Raw genomic sequence first — 13,426 nt, 5'->3', positions numbered from 1 at the left:
CCTGTTGTCTTGGTTTTTATTTTGTTTATAATTATCGTTTTCCCCACAGGTGTTTGGTATAGGCTGTTAAGGTCAGCTATTGCTTTCTCTTCAAACACTTATCTTTTGTCATCTTTGTCCATGCAGTCAGCAAAAAGTCGACTCTGACCCACTCTTGACGGTGATCCTGGATTTTTGCTTAAAATTCTGACATGGCGGTCTTTTTGTCACAAAAAATCCCAAATTTTGCAAGCTAAAAAATTTGCGATTAATTTTCCTAAAGCCCATAATTCGTTCATAAAAGAGAAAGGTATTTGTTTGTTTTTAAGGGTTTCACTGCACTTGCAACAAATGTAAGGTCATATCAGCGCCAGGAAATAGGAAGGAAATGGGATCTAGTAAAAAGTTCTAGAATTACAAATTAAAGTACCCAAGAAAAAGGAAGAACACACTATCAGTATCAGGGTACTTATTTTGAGATTATCTAAATGTTTCATCCTGACAGTGATGATAATGACAATTTGTCAAAAAGGAGGGAAATCTACCGGCCCATCAGTCAACCCCAAATCTAATGCAAATATAACATAGCTATTCATTGTTATTTAATATATTATTAGTCCTAAAGCACTTCTGATCATTAGAAACATCCTGACCTTTTGCAAATATAATTTAATGAATTGTCATTTCCAATTAAACATTTTAGAGAGGCCTATAATGTTGCCCACTATATCAAAAGATTATGATAAACTTTTGACCAAAAGACCAGGAGGTATTTGTTTTTACCCGGCTAGTGTCTGTATTATTGCAACCTTGTGATGATGCAGCTTATAAATAAGAATCTTTAACCAATTGCAAAACCTATTCCATCAACATAGCAAATTTAAATTAGCCTTTAATGAATCATTTCTTAAATCTTTACTTTAAGGCTCTCTCTCTCTCTCTCTCTCCTCTCCTCTCTCTCTCTCCTCTCTCCTCTCTCTCTCCTCTCTCTCTCCTCTCTCCTCTCTCTCTCTCTCTCCTCTCTCTCTCTCCTCTCTCTCTCTCTCTCTCTCTCTCTCTTCTCTCTCTCTCTCTCTCTCTCCTCTCTCTCTCTCTCTCCCTCTCTCTCTCCTCTCTCTCTCTCTCTCTCTTCTCCCCCTCTCTCTCTCTCTCTCTCTCTCTCTCTCTCTCCTCCTCTTCTCCTCTCTCTCTCTCTCTCTCCTCTCCTCTCCTCTCTACTCTCTATATTATCATATATATATATATATATATATATATATATATATATATATATATATATATATATATATATATACATACTAGTAAAAAGCCCGCAATTTCGCGGGGAAAGAACTATTTTCATTCGATACTGTACTCACCATCATTTAATGAGGGCAGATTGGTAAACAACGTTGTCTGTGTAATTTGGTATATCTTCAGTTGATTTTTCTGTGTGGCCCAATAATATATTTAATAATATATTCCCTCAACTAACCCCAAGAAAAAATTAAACCTAGTACCTTTAATTAACCCCAATAGGAAAAACAAACACCCTAGCACTTTAATAATACTTATGACTAACCCTAATAGGAAAAAAAAAAAATCATCCGATCTCGAGTTAACCCTAATAGAAAAAATCATGACAAATTGAATCAATAAACGCCTGACAAAAGATCAAAGGTGAAAATACAAATTTAAAGAATACTGGGGATGTAGGAGCTTTCGGAATGTCTCCCCTTTACTTAACTTATGGAAAAACAAACTTCCTAGCACCTTTAATAAGACTTATGACTAACCTCTCGAGCTAACCCTAATAGAAAAAAAAAATAAAAACTCTCGGACTGCTTTGCACTACCTTTCAATATTGAACAAATCAAAATGGCGACTGAAAATCGAAACAATGGTCAAATTAAGAAATTTTAAACTTTCACAAATCTATCAAGGTTTGTTCTAGAGTTTTTAAAATACTTCTAGATATAATGACAAATTGAATAAATAAATGCCTGACAAAATATCAACGGTGAAAATACAAATTTAAAGAATACTGAGGATGTAGGAGCTTTCGGAATGTCTCCCCTTTACTTAACTTATGGAAAAACAAACATCCTAGCACCTTTACTAAGACTTATAACTAACCTTAATAGAAAAAGAAATATCCTCGATCTCGAGCTAACCCTAATAGTAAAAAAAGAATCAAAATGGCGACTGAAATACCTTCATTTGATCAAGTGAATTATATCACTATGAATGCCACGATTTGCTGGAAAAATGCCAACACCCACACCCACACGCACACAAACATACACGCAATTAGAACATACATAACAACACTGATCACCGCTAAATCAACAACACAACGGAAGTAATAATAATACTTGATGTCATAAATAGATGACGCAAATTTACAACTTTTTACAGTGTCAAAATTAGTTGATTTTGGGAGTCAAGTGTCATCGTTGGTACATATTTTATGATATCTGTTTGAAGTGTTTGACTCAACGAACTTTCAAACTGACTTTAAATTATAAAAGGAAATCAAGTTATCTGTTTATCTATCTGTAAAAAATACATTTCTAATTTTCAAATCTTTCAGTAGAGTTGTGCGCCGTATCAATTTTTTTATTGACTCAAATAAGCACAATGTTCTCCACAATGCTATGTTTTTTAAAGAAAGGATATAAATATATATTCTTTCATTTTTCCTTTAGGACTATTCTCTAATTTTCTCTCTCACTCCTGTCTTTTCCATTGTATTTTCATCTCTTTATCTCTCTGTCTTCCTCTTTTCTTTCATTACCCTCTCTTTGCCACTCACCCCCGCCTCTCTCTCTCTCTCTCTCTCTCTCTCTCTCTCTCTCTCTCTCTCTCTCTCTCTCTCTCTCTCTCTCTTCATCGTTCCATCTTCGCCTATCCCCCCACTCTATCTCTCTTTTCTTTATTTTTCTTCACGTTCTCTCTCTTTCTTCCCCCCTCTCCCTTTGTTCTCCAATTTCTGTCTTTTCCTTCTCTTTATATAGCTATCCTCCTCTTTTATTCTGGCACCCTCTCTCTTTCTCCCTTTGTGTGTGTGTGTCTCTCTCTCTCTCTCTCTCTCTCTCTCTCTCTCTCTCTCTCTCTCTCTCTCTCTCTCTCTCTCTCTCTCTCTCATCTGTCTATCTTTCTCTATGTCTGAGTGGTCTCAAACGCGTTTCATCTGGATATGGTATCAAATGTTCCTCTCCTTTCACATTCTCTGATCCATTATTGTTTTTAAAAAAGGAAAAGAAAAAAAATAACAATAGGGGACGACACAGAAACACCTCACCCCGCGACTGCAACATCATAAATTATAACCAATCCCTCTCACTCCACACCCCCCCCCCCCCCCCCCCCCCTTAAAAAATATACACTTCCTGGCCGGCTGTATAACTTGCCAACCACCGAAGAATTAAAATACATTCGGAAGACCTAAAGTTTTCGTAGTGAGTTTTCTATGGTAATGATTAGAGATCTTAAGGCGTGGCGCTGGTGGGAATCATGGAGGTAGAGAGAGAGAGAAGAAGAAGACCACGAAAGAGAGGAATAGACAGAGAAGGAGCTAGAAATAAGGAAGAAGAATGTGCCGCTATGTGGTCTTGTGGTATGACACTCGCTTTCGGATCGGATTGGAAAATCCTGGGTTCGAGCCTCACTCGGCGCATAGTTGAGTCCACTCTAACCGTACTCGGGTTTAAAATAAGTACCAGGCCGTTAACTGCGTTGTTCTGTCTGAAAAAATGTAATATTGCCTAACAGACATCATGTAGGATGTTAAGTGTTGCTGTTGTCCTGTGACACCCTGTAAAGCGCTTTGAGCGGATATTGCGCTAATATAAAAACTCTCGTTAGTATTTGTGACAATGATAGCAGTGATGTTATTCTTGTTTCGATGATGAAATGATGGTAGTGGTGATGTCACTGATCAAGAAGCTGGAGTGATAAAGTTGATGGCAATGGTGACGCTATAGTGTGCGCGTATGGTATTGATATTTAAAATGATTGTTTTCTCGAGTGGTGGTGGCTGAGATGATAGTTATGATTTTGCTAGTGATGGCAATAATTGATATGACCATGGTAATGGTAGGTATACTGCTGTGATGGTGATATTGATTGTGGTGCTGATGATACTTATGATATTGTGCAAATGATGGTGGTAGCGATTCTGATGGTAATGATTATGTTGTAAAAGTGCTTGTGGTAGTGATGGTGATGGTTTTAAAATTGATGTGGATCGACGTGCAATTATCTTTAAGTCTGATAACCATTTCCTTATGGGCTCATTCTTGTAATAGAAATCTTTAAAAAATGACGCAAAATACATTATACAACAATGTTAAACCAGGCCCATAAGTGGATTCGGATGCCAGACCTGCGTGTTTGTGGATGCTTTGTTAACCTACAATGCAGCACAAATCCCTTTCGAAATGATATTCTTTATTCCACTGTAACACAATAAGTCGAATGCTTGGCAGGTCTGTACCACTGCGTACAGAGACGTGTTAGTTGTAGTAATATCTATTTAAATACCACATTGAGTGGTGATGAGCCAAATAACACATCTGGAATACAACATTTGCATACAAAGTTGTTTGAGTACAGAATTATTGAGAAAAATCGTGGATTTATTTTTCTTGTAACCATTGTTTAAAATATATCAATCTTATTATGTATATATTTCCGTCTTTTATTTTTTTAAATTTTAAACTAAAGTTAGGAATTTGTTTCTGGCCAGTAATCGTAACTTTATCAGACTTATTAGACCCCTACCCAGATTAAAATAACAACCCCAACACCCCTGACAACATTACCCCTTGTTCTGAGTTTAAGAACATTAACATAGGCAAGTTATTGTTTTTAGGCCGAACTGGGCTTTTATGTTCTGTATCATTCTATTTCACACAGTTTCAACCCGTTGACATTTTAAATCCCAGCCCGTTGATATTCTAACTTCTCGTCAGGGCAAAAGTGGATACCAAATACTTAATAGTATTAGCTAACGAACGAAGTACTGAAAATATTGAGGATTTGGTATTAGTGTCCTTTACTAATCTTTAATATATTGACATCGTCTATGGAGATAAGTTTAAATGCAAAGTTGTGCTTTCGGCTTTGTAATTAATTTGTGTGTTGTAAAGCCGCCAAATTCCATCCCGTCTATACAATTGCCTCGTTTACTGCCAATTTGATGACGCAATGAATTAAATCTATCATTATGTTATACAGCTAGTCTACTCAAGACAGTAGCTACAACTTATAACAAAATTTTCTGAAGTTAAGGGACATGTATCGACATCGTTCAAAAGTGTTGGCTAAATTCAAGCTATTATTGATGGCACTCACTGAATTATCAAGATTATAACATTTTTTATAAAACTGCTTCTTAAGAAATACAGAAATTTAGTGTTTTTTGCGCTGCTTATACTATTATGACTAATATAATATTTTTGACAAATTGAATACTAGTCATTTAAAACAAATAGTTACTGAGTGCTGACCCACTATAGATTGAAAAAAATGTAAAAAAGGCAAAACACACGTAGACACACACACACACACACAAATCAAACAAATAAACAAACAAAAGCAGGGAAAATACCAACAAAAGAAAACAAATAAAAAAGAACAACCACAAAAAACACCCCCCCCCCCCCCCCCCAAGAAAAAACAACCCAAAGGAACACCAAAAAAAAAAAAACACCCCCCCCCCCCCAAAAAAAACACCAAAAAACAAACAAAAACAAAACAAAGAAAACCTGCCGAATCTTTGTCTGTGCCTAGCCAACCCAAACTCTCGAGCAGGTATTTGAATGGGATACTTACATAGCCCTACTATAATACTGGCCGAAGCACGAGGATGATTGACCTTAGGGGTTAAGGCTATCGTATTCGTTACACAAGGCGGGGAAATTGAATACGTAATTAGGTACGTGTGTCGTCAGCAATGAAATTTTCGCCATTCGTTGTTTCGTTGTGTTGTAACACAGAGAGGGGTTATTGAATACGTAATTAGGTACCGTGCGTAGTCACTAAAAAATTTTCGCCATTCTTTGTTTCGTTGTGTTCGTTACACAGAGCGGGGAAATTGAATACGTAATTAGGTACCGTGTGAAGTGAGCAATCACATTTTCATTCTTTGTTTCGACTTCACTGTCACAACTGCTTTGTTTTCTCTCGCTTCATTCAATTCGCTGGATTTTTTAAATTTATGTTTTAATTAAATGGAAATGTGATTATCATTGTTGACATTCAGGAATTTAGTTTACTATATCGTGTGAAGTGAGCAATCACATTTTCATTCTTTGTTTCGACTTCACTGGTCACAACTGCTTTGTTTTCTCTCGCTTCATTCAATTCGCTGGATTTTTTAAATTTTATGTTTTTAATTAAGTGGAAATGTGATTATCATTGTTGACATTCAGGAATTTAGTTTACTATACCGTGTGAAGTCAGCAATCACATTTTCATTCTTTGTTTCGACTTCACTGGTCACAACTGCTTTGTTTTCTCTCGCTTCATTCAATTCGCTGGATTTTTTAAATTTTATGTTTTTAATTAAGTGGAAATGTGATTATCATTGTTGACATTCAGGAATTTAGTTTACTATTTCTTTATCGGATTATTTATTCATTTTTCTAAATCACTACTTGACTTAGAATTCCATCATCATGGGAAAGAAATGCAGCACGTATGGCTGCGAGTCGGGCTATGCTAGTGCGACAGAAAAATTTCCAGTGTACAGTTTTCCTCTTGATCTTAATGAAAAGTTGAAATGGGTTCAAGCCATGCCTGACCAATTATCTGTTGATCAAGTGACCAAATATATGGCTAAACATTTTCCAGATTCAAAAATGAAGAAAGCAGGAAAATTTATGGTACCAGCTGACCCTCCCACATATTTCCCTGACGCACCATCATCGTGTGCTGGTGTCCCTCAATCAAAAGGTAAAACAACAACAAAATCAACCGCTGCATCTAGGGTTCCTGATGAGGATCAACAATTGAAAGAATTTCGTATGAAAGACATATTAAAATCCTCTACATTTCCTGACGATTTGCAGAAAAAATTAGAAAATTACTCAGGTACTTTAATTTGGGGAAAAGACGATAACTTTTCTTTCCTTAGTGAATCGAGAGATGGGCCTATTTATGCTTTTTCAATTCATTTTACTTCCTTGGGTGTAGACAAACACGGAAACATAAAGGGAATTATTTATGAAGCATACGCAGGTGTCAAAAAAGTAAAGCACCCTGCTATTTGCAAAGAAATCAAATGCCGGTCACAATTCCAGGAGCTAGTTAATTTCATTTGCTCATCTATTGACACCCAGGATGACAAATTCAAATTTATTGAGAGACAAATATATCTGATGTACCTTCCAAAAAAACAAAAGGATATATGCAATGGATGATTTATGCAAAGCATTTTCATGGTATGCCGTTTCAAGACATCTGTATTCTCAATTGAGAGAGATACTTCAACTTCCATCAATAACAACACTTCAAAGAGTAACGAGATCAGCAAAGAACATTGATGATGTCAAACTTTTTTCGTCTTTTTTTAATTCTAAAGAAGAAAGGAGCAGGGCTTGCATTATAATTGCAGATGAAGTTTATGTCAAAGCTTCATTAACGTACAGAGGTAATTTTATTTATGAGGAATACCAGCTCCATGAGTGATGCACATTTTTAGTGTTGTAAAAAAATGTATTAATTAAATTATTAAATATTTAGTGAATAGTACAAGGACTTACTTTTCCGAATTGAAACGATAAACAAATAAATAATCAAGTAAATATAACACAATAAATAACCATTTGACCATTTATATGTAATACATTTTCATAGATTCACCCTGGCCATTGTGTCCGTCACAGGGTTACATTTACCTATCTAAAAGTGTAAAATAAAATCGTAGAGTATTGAAATGTGATGACATAATTTAATATTAATATGGCATAATTTAAAAATTCTGTTTAAGACAGTAAGGAAGTATCAGATAAAACTAGAAGGAGCTTTGAATATTAAAGTGACAAATATTTCAGAATCATTGCAATCAGGTTTACAGTAAGTCTTCAAATAAAGGTCATACTTTAAATTTCTTGTAAATCTCATTAAACCATATTTATCTAATATCTTTTCATAATACAGTAATTATGTTACAGTGCGTATTACTGGGATGCCCAATGCTCATGTATAGAATCGATTTAAGAATAGAATATTGTGGTTACAGGCATATACAAATTGAATCTGGTGTGATCAGACAGGTAATATTTAAAAGTATGACCTTTCATTTTTTGATACAACTTATTATTATAATATATTTACATTTTAGGAGGGGAGGTATTCGGCAAAGCTCAAGATCAGCATGGAAAGCTTGCAAGAACATTATTTTGTATTATGGTGAAATGTTTATTTACGAGGAAAAAGTTTTTAGTCTCGCTAGTTCCATGCCATTCTCTTAATGCAGAGTTCGCCTATCGGTGCATCTCAAGTGTTATTCAAACTCTTGAAGCGTATAATTTTAAAGAGACACTGCCTAGCATTTCCATCAGAGAATAAGAGTAAAGCAACAAGAAAAGTAGCCAAATTATCATCAACATCATTGTAACCAACTAAAACATCGCCACTGTTGCTTGTTTAACACCGCATTTAAGGTAAGATGCAATCTTCATCATCATCATTGACACCACATATCATTATCATCATTGTCATCACCATCATCATTTTTCCCTTCCCCAATCTTTTATTATCTCTCAAACATAATATCTTTTTCATTGTATGACTCTTTTAGTACGCCATGGATACTTACCAATAGGAGAACACGACAATTGTTCCTTATAAGAAATCAATCACCATTCTGGAGTAAAAATCATATCCCAGAAGAAAAAAAAACCCCACGAAATTAACACATACACAAACACACACATACACACTCAACTGATTATTTGACTCACACACAGAGGAGGTGGGGTTTGTCAAACATTTAAGACGATACGGATATATCATGTAATTACGTGGATTCGAATCCAGCTCAGTAAAAACAAAAACGGAATATTGCCCAGCTTTAGTGTGAAGGACGAATAGTGCAAGCAACACTATTTGTCCTTACGTACGGTAACGACGGTTGATGCTATTCGACCTTAAGGACGATTAGGGCTACCCTTTAATTTAAAAAAAATTGTTTTATAATTAGACACAAGTTGTAATGAATTCTATTAACAAACTCAGAACAATCAAACAAAAACAAAAATTAAAAAGGAAGAAGAAAAAAAAAGGCACGCTTATAAAACTTATAAAATCGCCAAATGTACTACAGTAGAACTCGGAAATAGCGAGTTCGACGGGTCCACTCCTGATTACTCGGTATTTCCGAGTTCTCGCTATTCCCGAGTTGCCAGGAAAGGTTGCTGGTTATTCCCCTCAGTGTGTAATTCGAGTAAAAGCCGTCGCCCCTATTTCAATTTCTTCACAGAAGTGGCAGAATGCTTGGTATTTTGTTGTTCTTGTGTGTTTTTGTTGGGTTTTTTTCAAGTAAAATCATGACTAGAAAAAAAACCAAGAACATAGAAGTGTGTGTGTGTGTGTGTGTGTGTGTGTGTGTGCGTGTGCGCGCGAGTGTTTGTATGCACTCGGCATGTTTGATGAGGTAAGCAAGCGCATCACTCAATCACTGACCCATTGAAATAATGGTTCCACACTCCCCTCTCTCGCTGATCGTGTCGTTCGTTAACGATGCTACTCGCTGACCGATGGTGCGAAGTGAGGCATGTTGACATGTGCTTACCTCGCGCGTCGAGTGGCACCACATTGGGTGAATAATTGACCCCCACCCCCAATACACACACACGCACACAAACCCAACCCCCACCCAAATTTGTTTCGCCTATTATGTACTACTACTACTACAGACTAGGCTACTATGTAATATTACTCGTAACGAAAAATAAGAAAAGAAAAGAGGCTAGGCTAAAAATATTTAAATTGCCATTGTCTCTTGTTTTGCTTTACTTCGTTCGCAGTCCTAGGCTGGGGCAGGAAATGCTCGTTATTTCCGAGTTGACCTCGTTTTCATACTCGCTACTTTCACGCTAATTTTATGACTCAAATAAGGGGAAAAAACGGGGATTTAGATTTTACTCGCTATTTCCGAGTACGTTACTTTCATGTTCTACTGTATCATTCAGTGACTGGAAAGACTCGGCGGCAGGCCAGTGGCCTAATCAAGCGACGTCGATACCTTCTATTCTATTCTATTCATGTTACAGCTAAAAAGAACACAAATATTTACACCCATTTGCTCCATCCACTTCCCTTTCGATCATCTTCTCATTCATGGCCACCATGTGTCTTGTGCTACTTTTGACATTTGGCGCCAGTGTGTCTAGACTAACGTCATAAATAAAGGAGTGTCACCAAAATTCATGCAACTGAGCAGAGGTGTCAAAAAATGATAGAAGTAGAAGGCTTATTGGGGTTTTTTCCCCCTGAACTACCACTTAGCTGTCATGGCAGTTTTGTTTTTTTTTGCATTGCGGCCGCAAAATTTGCTAATTTTTGACAAATTGTCATTATCAACACTGGGGGACCTGTGCTTGTGTCAGGATGAAACGTTTAGATAATCTCAAAATATGTACACTGATAGTGATAGCGTGTTCTTCCTTTTTCTTGGGTACTTTAATTGTAATTCTAGAACTTTTTCCTAGATCCTATTTTCTTCCTTTTAACTGGTGCTGATATGACCTTACCTTTGTTGCAAGTCAAGCGCCGTGACTGGGTGGGGATCCCGACCTCCCATAGCGGGCAGGGAGGAACATACTGTGTCTTCTATCCCCTTATATCTGTTATCCAACATGCGTTCTGTCTTTGTCTCGGAATGAGATTACTTGGTTTTGTCCTGGCACTGGCCGGAATCCTAGCTGGGAGGGAAACAGTCAAATGCAGTTATTGTTTTGGGAGATGATATTTTTTTCCTTGTAAATCATCTCTCTGTTGTGTATTATTATTTTTATTTTGAATGTATAATGTAAGCATTTGAGTGTGTTCCTCTTTGTTGGATTTTGTGCTTGTGTCTGGATGAGACTTGTAGGTGATTTCAAACTAAGTACATTGGTGGTATGCTCTTGGAATCTACATCTGATCCCTATTTGTTCTCAATTCCCCTTTGTCTTACTTTTTCTTGGGTGCTTTAATTGTAATTCTAGAACTTTTTACTATCCCATTTTCTTCCTTTTTACTGGCGCTGATATAACCTAAATGTGTTGCAAGCGCCGTAAAACCCTTAAAAACAAAAAAAAACAAACAAACAAAACAAGCGCCGTGAAACCCTTAAAAACAAATACATGTGTACCTTTCACTTTTATGAACCAATCATGGGTTTTTAGGAAAATTAATCGCAATTTTCTGGCAAATTTTGCTGTTTTTGGCTTGCAAAATTTGGGATTTTTTTTCTTTAAAAAACTGCCATGTCAGACTTAGCGGACAATGTTTGACATGACAAAAACAACGGAACATTTATGAAAAAATCCCAGAATTCCGCCGAAGATTATCATCACTGGTCCCCTTTAATTTTTTTTAAATATTTGTATTTTTTTTTGCAAAAGATTGCAAATTTTGCGGGTGCAATGCAAATCAGCGATTTTTTGCGGCCGCAAGCAATGCAAAAAACTGCCATGACAGAAAATTGTTACAGTACTACGATTTTAATGATGTCAACAATTTTAGCTGGATAACTCTGTATTTACAGCTGGGTGGGGTTCCCGACCTCCCATAGTGGTCGATTACTGTGTCTTCTATACCTCTATATCTGTTTTCCAATTGCTTCTGGTCTTTGTCTTGAAATGAGATTACTTAGGTTTTGTACTTACCCTTGCCAGAGTCCTTTGTTTAGAAGGAAACAGTTAAATGTATAAGTATAAGGTTTAAAAAAAAAAAAAAAAGAGCTTTGGGAGATATTTTTCTTTTGTCTTGTACATCTCTGTTATGCACTGTATTCTTTATATATATATATATATAGAACTGCTTCACTGGCCGTCAAAACAGGGAGTGGAGCATCGCCGTCAAGATCATCACCGTCTTGATTTTCTGTTGTTGGTGTCTTTGTCTCAAGAATATCTGTGACAATGGAATCAACCGACACTTCAAAAGTGGATGCCATTCTCATTGGACCTAATGGTGGTAAAAGCTGCGTTCTCATTGGTTCAAGCAGGAATCGTTTTTATAAACTTTGAGTACTCATACTCGGTATTTTTAGTATCAGATATCTACGAAAATCACCAAAATGATGTCGTTATTCGGAGGTTTTATCAAAAAGTGCGTCGTTATTTGGAGGGTTTTTTTTACTGATCTTAAATAGGAAAAAAATCGGGACAAGGGGTCAATGTCGCTATTCGGAGGTGTCGTAATCGGGAGGTTCCACTGTATGTCAATTTGTCATTTAGTTACACTTGTTATAACGTTATATGATAACTATAACATTAACAGATATTTCACTCCTACTTATTTTCTCTCTCTCTCTTTCTTTCAAGCGTGCCACAACATAAACATATTCATTTCGTTTTCAATTGTGGCAATTCGATACCAAATATTATCATCATTATCAATTGGTCAATTAATCTATCATTAAATAAATTAATCAGTCAATGCATCAATCCTTGGTTTTATTGAGAGACACCTTGTTAATCCCAGTCAATCAAGTCCAGATTGATTAGTTTGAGTGTATACAATATTGTACAAACACAGGCACTCCCACACTCCATTGTCAGTTCGCATAACCGACACCTCTCTGCTTATTCTTATTATATCGCCATCCTCTCTAATTTCAATGCCATGCACCATAAATGTGAGACAGCAACCCCCCCCCCCCTCCCCATACACACCAACCCTTGCAACATGTCATTACATATCAATAAAGTAAATAAAGAATGAAGAGTTCCATTTATTCATCATCAAGTGGAAATTTGTCTTAAGATCTATTACAAGAGAAGGTTGAAATAATCAAGGTGTCAGCCGCAAATTGAGCTAGGGAGAGGTGGCTTGCTGAAGTTCATATATTCGAACTAGGTAATCTTTCGAGTACAAAGCATATGACCATACCACACTGCTCCCTCGCTCCCCCATAAGTCATAAAGGAAAGGCACTCTTTTGCACGTCCTGAGGAGTTCTAGGAAACCATGCTGGAGTGTATATACAATGGATAAAACCTTGTAAGCACTTAAAAGTTGGTAAAAATAAGAGATTTTGAAAAACAACTTTCTCCTAAATTATAGTTAATCCTCAAAAGGGGGGAGGTGGTAACTATTTAGATTTTATGTCCAAAATGAAAAGTCGGTTATGACTTCATTGTTTAGGATTTATATATATGACCGAGGATTTACTGATTTACTTTTTACTAATCACGACAAAGGGGTTTACTGGACGTGTACCATTTCACTGAGCCACAACAACAACAAAA

General features: G+C 36.3%; 1 protein-coding gene across 1 annotated transcript; it reads left to right on the top strand.

Moving 5' to 3' along the window:
• Nucleotides 1-6,251: 6,251 nt before the first annotated feature.
• On the top strand, nucleotides 6,252-8,722 carry LOC144975676 (uncharacterized). Its single transcript, XM_078919867.1, has 2 exons — nucleotides 6,252-7,615; nucleotides 8,309-8,722. Exon 1 carries the CDS (start codon nucleotides 6,642-6,644, stop codon nucleotides 7,383-7,385), a length of 744 nt encoding a protein of 247 aa, XP_078775993.1. The 5' UTR covers nucleotides 6,252-6,641; the 3' UTR covers nucleotides 7,386-7,615; nucleotides 8,309-8,722.
• Nucleotides 8,723-13,426: the final 4,704 nt, after the last annotated feature.

The sequence above is a fragment of the Berghia stephanieae genome, chromosome 6, assembly GCF_034508935.2.
Source record: "Berghia stephanieae isolate SIO BIC M18660-M18661 chromosome 6, UCSD_Bste_1.3, whole genome shotgun sequence".
In the NCBI taxonomy this organism is placed as follows: domain Eukaryota; kingdom Metazoa; phylum Mollusca; class Gastropoda; order Nudibranchia; family Aeolidiidae; genus Berghia; species Berghia stephanieae.
Note: the sequence above shows the minus strand (reverse complement) of the source record. Positions and strands in the feature narration are given on the sequence as shown.

What these genes read in the sequence shown, in the direction of transcription:
- LOC144975676 (XM_078919867.1), top strand. Translation starts at nt 6,642, where the DNA reads ATGGGAAAGAAATGCAGCACGTATGGCTGCGAGTCGGGCTATGCTAGT.